At 39.5% G+C, this 8,555-nt stretch overlaps 1 protein-coding gene across 1 annotated transcript; it reads left to right on the top strand.

Annotated features, from left to right (window-relative positions):
* Positions 1-119: 119 nt before the first annotated feature.
* On the top strand, positions 120-6,935 carry fkbp4 (FKBP prolyl isomerase 4). Its single transcript, XM_063479736.1, has 11 exons — positions 120-531; positions 1,038-1,182; positions 1,421-1,563; positions 2,306-2,426; positions 3,631-3,787; positions 4,192-4,282; positions 4,377-4,460; positions 4,571-4,756; positions 4,884-5,027; positions 5,467-5,562; positions 5,672-6,935. The coding sequence occupies exons 1-11, from the start codon at positions 433-435 to the stop codon at positions 5,771-5,773; spliced, it is 1,368 nt and encodes a 455-aa protein (XP_063335806.1). The 5' UTR covers positions 120-432; the 3' UTR covers positions 5,774-6,935.
* The last annotated feature ends 1,620 nt before the right edge of the window (positions 6,936-8,555 follow it).

The raw sequence follows: 8,555 nt of genomic DNA on the forward strand, positions 1-8,555 counted from the left end.
AAATAAGCATGAATATTGCTCGTTGGATTTGCTGCCGCCTTCCAGGTAGATCCTTTAAACTATATTTAACGTCACCTACGCTGGTCCCTCCCCCCCCCCCGGTACCTCCTAGACTGTCTGGAAAGTTCTCTGCCCTTCTTTAAGCGTCTGTGAGATGCCAGATTGCAGGACAGCGTGGACTGAAGGCAACATTGCGTAAACCTCGTATTATAAGCTGATAGCAGCGTGACTAGTGAACTATAGCAAAGGACCTGTGTTGCTAGTTGGAAGTTGTGCTGTATTCTCGAGGAAGTTAAGCCAGCTAGTTAACGTTAATCAGGTTGTTGCTTGCAGCACTTGATCTGAGGAGTAGTAGGGGTTTTAGCCACCGTCACTATTAGCCAGTGTTAGTTTGGATTGTGGTGCAAGGCAGAGAACGGACAGATCAGCTTCATGACGATGACTGCAGAGGAACAAACAAGTGAAGTACAACATACAATCCCCCTGGAGGGAGAGGACATCACACCAAAGAAAGATGGGGGTGTTTTAAAGGTAAAAATGGTGCTTGATTTGGTACTCAGCACCTAGCTAGCTGAGTGGTTAGCTGACAGCTTGTTTACTATTCGGCTAGGCTAACGTTAGCTATCGATAGCTATGCTGTCGCATACACTGATTTAAAAAAAAAACGAAAGCTAACTTTAATGCTGGGAACACCTTATAATGGTATGCAACGTCACAGTTATGAGAACTAACTCAGTACCAAAATGTCAGAAATAAGACTAGCTGTCAATGAAACGGTCTGCATTTCTAGAAGGATCTGGAGCCTTGAAGAAACAACTGTCATTTTATTGATGGACACATTCTATATTTCATCCCACAATGAAACACATACTGAGGGCTTTAAATATACAGGCCTTCATTCAGAATAAACAAGTTTGCAATTTAGTCGTTCACTAAGCGAAGTGCGTGGTGCGTGTGCAAGGCAGCGATCACAAACATGTTCAAGAAATTGCTTTCTGATGTTCTTTGATAAATTCTCGTCTTACCTTTTTCTCCAGGTGATCAAAAGGGAGGGTACAGGCACAGAACTGCCTATGACCGGTGACAAAGTGTTTGTACATTATGTGGGCACACTTCTGGACGGGACTCATTTTGACTCCAGTAGAGACAGAGGAGAGAAGTTTTCCTTTGAGTTGGGCAAAGGTTAGTTTCATATTTGTTATAGCTGCACCACCAGTGCAGGATTTTCTCTACATTTAAAAAAATGACCTTTTACTAAAGGAAATGAACCAGAATGCATTTAGTAAGGTAACATAGGCTGATTAGCCAAGCTTACCTGCATATTTGACCCCACATAACCACAAAACCAAAAAAAGGGAGGGGCAGCTTGAGACAAGAAAAGCCTTAAAGTGTGAGTTTTAATCTACCTTTTTTCCCATAGGACAAGTAATAAAGGCTTGGGACATCGGTGTAGCCACAATGAAAATTGGGGAGTTGTGCCAGCTCGTCTGTAAGCCAGAGTATGCTTATGGCTCTGCAGGCAGCCCACCCAAGATACCACCCAGTGCCACTCTTGTTTTTGAGGTAAGTTGCCAGTTTTTATTGTCCATTAAGTACTTTTAACGTGTAGTTTGAGTTTGGCTTCAAATCAGCGAGTACAAAATACTTTACAATCTTTTTGCTTCCAAGTTTATAAATTACCTTTACAGTTCAGGTTACACATTGCAAAGCAGTGAGGTCAGGTTCGCTGCATTGAATCCTTGGAAATGTGTAGTAGAGCCAGCTTTATTTCAGTCAGTCCATCTCAGTTGTCTTTGCAGTGGATTTCAGCTGTGGATCATAAAATGCATTTGCTTAAATTTAGCATTTAGGATAACTGAATCAATTTTTCTGATAATGCTTATCTCTTTAAGTGCTATCTCTGTGGCCAGAATTGCAAAAAAGCAAATCATGATAAGCAGTTTCACAATTTGAATCTCCACTGTGCTTATAATTGTTGCTTCTGATGGTGTTAAAAATTGTTATACAGCCTTCTGTTTTTATTGTTTTGTATAAAACCAATTGTTGCCTTTTCATACATTTAGAATAACTGATGTAACCTTTTGTTTAAAGACTACAGTAAAAGAAAAGGGAAAAAAATACAGTAAAGGGGGAAAAAAATACAAACCTGAATGAATGCTCCCCCCCCCCCCCCCCCAACACTAATCTTTTGACAAAAAATGGGGAACTTTGGAAATTATATTGGAAAAGTTGTTGGGGTTGTTTGTTTGTTTGTTTTTTTCATGAAAAGATATACATTTTTTGTCACATGTCTACACACTTATAGGTGGAACTTTTTGAATTTAGAGGGGAAGACATAAGTGAAGAAGAGGATGGAGGAATCATCCGACGCATTATCACTAAAGGAGAGGGATATTCTAAACCTAATGAAGGAGCGGCTGTTGAAGGTAATGCATCCAGAAACGTGTTTGATACATTCAATTTCATGTTTCATATTTCCATCCTTGGTAGAGTCCCTGCTTAAATGTGTTTAAGTAAGAGCATATTGAGGATAATAATCTTTTCAAACTAAGGGATCCCACAGGGAAAATGAAACGGCATTAAAAGAAACAGCATTGCCTTTGGTGTTATACGTCCCTTATTATGTTTTAACAAATCCACTGAATAATAATTCAGTAACTGATTGGTTTTGTCACCAAGAGTGGACTTGCAGACATAAAGAAGAAACTACTTTCTGCTGCTCCCTTGTCACAAGGGGTCACCAGAGCGAGTAGCTTTGCATGTTTGATTTGTGAGTTTTACACTTCTAGGCGCAACCACGGAAGGATTTGTGACTCCAGCTGGAGTTAAACGAGCAGCATTTTACTTGCCAAGTCAGTGTCTAAACCACTACAATATAAAGCTATTCAAAAGTAAACCCGCAGATATCCAATTTCAGTAATGGTCCAGGTGATGTATTGGGCCTGATTAAAACCTCGATTATACTTTCCAAGCCTGAGTGGCGTTCACTTTTTTATTTTTTTTCCCCCCTTTGGACCAACTGTGTCACAATGCTGTGGTTGCAGCCATTCCACAACTCTCTATGAACGGTACTTATGGTCATTAATCAATGGTCTTTGATCAATGGCCGTGACAATTTGCATATTAATGATCAAGGAGCCCATTGTTCACTCAGTGGGCTAGTTTCAATCATTGTGCAAAGGTACTGTTTATAAGCATGGTTAAACCTGCAATCAGCTGAGACTGAAGAGGTCACATGGATGAGTGACAAAATGTTTCTCCAACTGAAACCGCTACGTCTAGATGAACAGAATCAACTTTTTGGGAGTTCGGGGAGAATTTACATTTCAGCCCACCAAATATGCACACAAGTATAACAGGAATGTCTACTCGAGTCTCCAGCTCATCAGTCTGACTGTAAATGCTCAAAAGGTGGCTGTAAGACAGATTTGGTTTCTTTAAGAAACTGAGTCTGTAAATCATACAAGTACCATTACACAGAATTCTTAAAGTTCCTAAAAATGAGACCAAATGATGGAAAAGAACTTCACTGACACTTTAGAAATGGCTGACTTTTTAATGTGGCAGTCTGCCAAGAAATCAAGACTGAGTGTGACATGAACTAACCTGAACATTCTCTGTCTTCTTCAGTAACCGTGATAGGGACCTGCGATGACAGTGTATTTGACGAGAGGGAATTAAAGTTTGAAATTGGAGATGGCGAGAGTTTCGGTTTGCCAGCTGGAGTCGAGAAGGCTATCATGGCTATGGAACAGGGAGAGGAGGCGGTCTTCACAATTAAACCTAAGTATGTTCACATGTTCAAATTCTTACTATTTCATAGTGGTGACATTTTATATGAAGTCAGTCGAATTTTAGACTCTTGAACTGCTTTTTCTGCAGCCCTCAAGATGCTGCTGTAATAGTAAATAAACATTAATTCCTGCAGGAATTAGCTACATGAATTTTTAACTGGATAGTTGTGCAGTCTTTGGTTTTAAGCTAAGTGACAGCATGAGTAATGACCAATATAATCAACTATAACGGTTAAGCTTTGCAATGTGATTAAACAGGAAAATGGCTGCAGAATTATCTGTTTTTTGCAGTATCCAATACCTTGAACTGAAATGGTTTTTAAGTTGCACACCAGCAGTTATTTTTGTGCTCTTTACTCATGACTAATGATAATGATATGTTTGTCTGATTTGTTAGATATGGTTTCGGGAATGCAGGAAACGCGAAGTTTAACATTCCTGGTGGAGCGACATTGCAGTACAAGATTAAACTAGCAGCCTTTGAGAAGGTAAGGTGGGAGTGTGTGGCAAACACAGCAGCACTTTAGATGCTCATTTAAAATATTTTCATCTGAAAAGGAAAATGTGTTCTTTCTATTTTAGGCTAAGGAATCATGGGAAATGAACACATCAGAAAAGCTGGAGCAGAGCAGCATTGTCAAAGAGAAGGGAACACAGTATTTTAAGGTTTGCTTTGTTTTGTTTTTTGTTTTAAATTTAAGAAGTGATCCTGTCTTGGATTTCAAGATGGTTTGATGTTTGTCATGTTTTGTGATGCAATGGTTTATATGCTTCAGGAGGGAAAATATAAGCATGCATCAGTGCAGTACAAAAGGATTGTGTCATGGCTGGAACATGAATCTGGTTTGTCAGAAGAGGACGATAAGAAGGCGAAAGCACTGCAGCTCGCTGCACACCTGAATTTGGCCATGTGCTTCCTTAAACTACAGGAGCCAAACAAAGCCCTGGAACACTGTGACAAGGTATCTGGTACCTGTTCTTTGTCTTAAAGCAGCACGTGTGCGTGTGATCAGTGGTTTGCCTTGATTTTTGCTTAAATACTGAAAAAATTTAATTATATTCATGTAATTATATTTAATTATGTTATAGTCGATGGAGTTGGATGCATCCAATGAAAAGGCGTTATTCCGAAGGGGAGAGGCACTGTTTGGAATGAACGAGTTTGAGAAGGCGAGAGATGATTTCCAAAAAGTGGTTCAACTGTATCCTGCCAACAAGGCTGCCAAGAACCAGGTATAACACAGTGTGCCTTTGATGTGTAATTCAAGTAGTTTTAAACCTTGAAATTTAATCAATCTAAGATAATATTTAATTAAAGATTTTTTCTCTCTCTCTCTCTCTCTCTCTCTCTCTCTCTCTCTATTATGGCAGTTAAAATTCAGTTTGGTTAATGTGTCTAATTTTATTGTACTACCGTCCAAAATGAGACAGGTGAATGTTTAATTGAGTTTAATTTATTTTCATGGTGTAAACGAAAGTTTATACTGGATTCATTTAGTAACAAACCAGGATGGGTGAACAAATATGACTGTGCTTCTGGGATCGAAAACGCTGTTCTTTTAGGTCACTGGTCATAAAACAACTGTTCTGCATATCCAGACTTTCGGTTGTTGTTGTACCCATAACATATCTGGAAATACAGCAGGGTGACGTCTGCTTTATGTTCTTCCAGGTGCTGCTTTGTCAGAAACGTATAAAGGAGCAGCACGAGAAGGACAAACGCATCTATGCCAACATGTTCCAGAAATTTGCAGAGAGGGATTCAAAGGTGATGGATCTGTTTACTAAAACAGCCACAAGAGGGTGTGATAAGCACGATTTTAGGTTTGGCAAAAAGTGAAGGTGTGCTGAACTGGTTTGTGTCTCCTCGTGAACAGAAAGAAGTAGAGAAGGGGAAGAGTGAGAGCGTGGAGAATGGAGAAGATGCGATGGAGGTTGAAAACGGAGAAAAGGAAGCTGGGGGTGAAGCAAAAGCGTAGATGAAGATGCAGCTTTTTTTCTTTTCTTTTTTTTTTTTTTCCCTATTCTCTCCTGCGGTTCATCTGTACTTCAAATTTTGTAACTCTGGCCATTTGTGTTTAAGGTGTGATTGTTTGTGTGTGAGAATGAGTATGTCATCGACAGCACTGACCTTGGGCACGTCCTCGCTGGCTTTCTTCTTGTTGGGCTTTTTGCTGTGGCAGCTAGCCGACTGTGGGGTGAGGTGTCGTCAGCTTATGGCACTGTGGGACGTAAATTTAAATGAATTGTATGCTACAGTCCTACCCCTCCCCCTCAACTCTGAACTGTGCATGTGGTTTCAAAAGAATTTGGGAAGTGTGGGGGGGAATTGCATCCAAAATGTTAAGTGCTGAATTTCAGAACCTTCACCCGTCAAGGGCTAGACCATCCCCCACCTTGCACTACCTTCTGTCTGACCCACCCTATGTTTTTTGCTGTCCATCCAAGCCTCCTTACGGGCCTACTGATCAATTCCTAGAGTTGTGATGGCTGTGTGCATAGATCCACTGTGTTTTCAATGTTAGTGCCTATGTCCCAAAGTATGTATGTAGCAGCACTGTGGATAGGTGGAGTAATAAGATGTTGGTGTGAAATAGCTGTCAGACTTGGAGCTTTTCTCTCAGTTTAAAATGGAGTTCACTTTTAACCCCTAGGGTACAGGACTGTTCACCTTCTGCTTTGGAAATGATTTTTTGTACTTTTTATTTCCTAGTGTTGTGCTTGTGATTTCTGTATTGTTCTCAAAACTACAAATACAACAGTTTACTTAACTGGAATATGTGCATTTTTAAAGCAGCTACAGTAGAAAGTACCTGAATTAGCTTCTCCTGGACACCCTCGAGTATTAAGCAGTTAAGTCTTAATTTACTGTAAAAAAAAAAAAAAAAAAAAAAAAGTACTTGTATGAAAGTGTACATATTTGGCTTGTCAGATTCAGGTTTAGACTGTACACGAGAGGATTAAGTGAACCTTTTTCATTTTAGTCAGCAGTGCCTGCAGGAAAGGGGTGTAAAACCAAATGAGAGGCCCGGTTTTTTTAAAAACATGGCTGTGAGTTGTATGTACAGCTCATCTTTGTTGGGGGAAAAGTCACTGCTTGTTCTGTCCTGACAGAAGGATTTAATAAACAAATGGACACAACTCAGCTGCGTGTGATATTTTTGACTTGTACATGCATTTCCACCCACTTTTCGTTGTTCACGTGAGGAACTCGAGAACCTGTGATGTATCCATCGACACAAAGTGTGCAAAATAAAGAATCTGTTGACAGTGTCACACGAGGAGGACGACTCCTCAGCTGGACTTGTGCTCTATGATGAGGAATTTGTTTATACGTTAAGCAAAATTAAATTGACCTCATTTTAAATGTTTAAAGGTTGTACGAGTTGATGATAGCCATTTAACCTGTAATAAGTTTGATTTGTAATATTTGCATTGCAAGTTAACTGAATTTGGTGTTTGCACTGTCTGTCAGATAAAGTAAGCTACTGCAAAAAGATGTGATGGGGTGGGACGGTAAATGCTTTTTTTTTATTATTATTGTTTCATATTGTGCTTTAATGAAACATAAGGTTAACTAAGCTGTTTACTCTCCATCTTTATGGGAGGAATATTAAAACTCTGTGCAAAAATACCAGCACTGTGTTGTGTGTATTTTGAAAATTAAAACTACCGAGCTTGCACCTGTGACAGTCAGGAGGCCTTGTCTTGAGGAGGAAGAGGTGTTTATCTGATCCTCAAGCTCTCTCACTCAGCTTACAGATGTGCTTTCTCTCCCTCTGGGGTAGTTATGACCCAGTACTGCTTATTCTCCACAGAAGTCAAAAGTATTTAATTTTTTTTTTCTTTACAGTGTTTGACTTTTTACATTTCTTCTGAGAAGATCTCCTTTTAGTGACTCAGCATTTTAAAGGCAGACAGATGTGGGGATGGCACTTACCTGGGAGGGTCTGCTTTTGTGTTCCCTATGCCATGAGCCCTTTGTTCTTTTATTTGCTGCTCTTGATAAAAGACATACAGTGTCAGAGTGGCTATATAATCCATATAGCCACTGGCATTTTTGATCATGTCTACGATTATGAACAGATGGAGGCAACACTGGATATAAATAAATGTAAAAAAAAAACAACCCCCCCCCCCCCCCCCCCTTTAATTCAATAGGGAAAAAACCCTTTTACTTTTTATTTGTTTATAGTCTTAACCATTATCCCTTAATGATCCCATACATCCACTGAATAGCACTTTGGATTAGTCATAGTGGCTGTTAAAGCATTGGTAATATTGTTTCTCAGGCGTGTTTGTTATTCAGAAAAGTTACACCCACCCTCAAAGCCTGACAACAATTTTTTGTTTTTGCTTTTTAAATTTGAAGACACTTTTTACGTTGTCTGACTTTATTACAAATGGTGTAATCGTTTGTTCTAAGTCGGGTTGACGACGTGATAAATGTGTAATTGTAACATACGAATACATGTCACGTGTAAAACGTAGGAAAAATCTCGAAAGGCAGCAAAATCCAGGAAGTATTTGTTGCTATACCTGTTGCAGGTAAATCCCAGGGTAAAGGGTGTGTGTGTGTGTGTGTGTGTGTGTCGCTGAACGTGTTTACTCCTCCCTTTAATCTTGTTGGTGTGTAACGTCGAGCTAGCTAGAATACTAGAGAGTGTTTCCTGTTTCAGATTTCAAAATAAATCACAAGCGTGGAAAAGTTGTGACGTTTCGCTATAGGAAATAAAATATATCATTATATTTCACGTTGAT

This window comes from Pelmatolapia mariae, linkage group LG7 (genome assembly GCF_036321145.2).
Source record: "Pelmatolapia mariae isolate MD_Pm_ZW linkage group LG7, Pm_UMD_F_2, whole genome shotgun sequence".
Taxonomy (NCBI): domain Eukaryota; kingdom Metazoa; phylum Chordata; class Actinopteri; order Cichliformes; family Cichlidae; genus Pelmatolapia; species Pelmatolapia mariae.

Coding starts and splice junctions, on each gene's coding strand:
- fkbp4 (XM_063479736.1), top strand. CDS start 433: ATGACGATGACTGCAGAGGAACAAACAAGTGAAGTACAACATACAATC. Junction 4,461..4,570: donor AGGGAACACAGTATTTTAAG/GTTTGCTTTGTT, acceptor TATATGCTTCAG/GAGGGAAAATATAAGCATGC. Junction 5,563..5,671: donor TTGCAGAGAGGGATTCAAAG/GTGATGGATCTG, acceptor CCTCGTGAACAG/AAAGAAGTAGAGAAGGGGAA.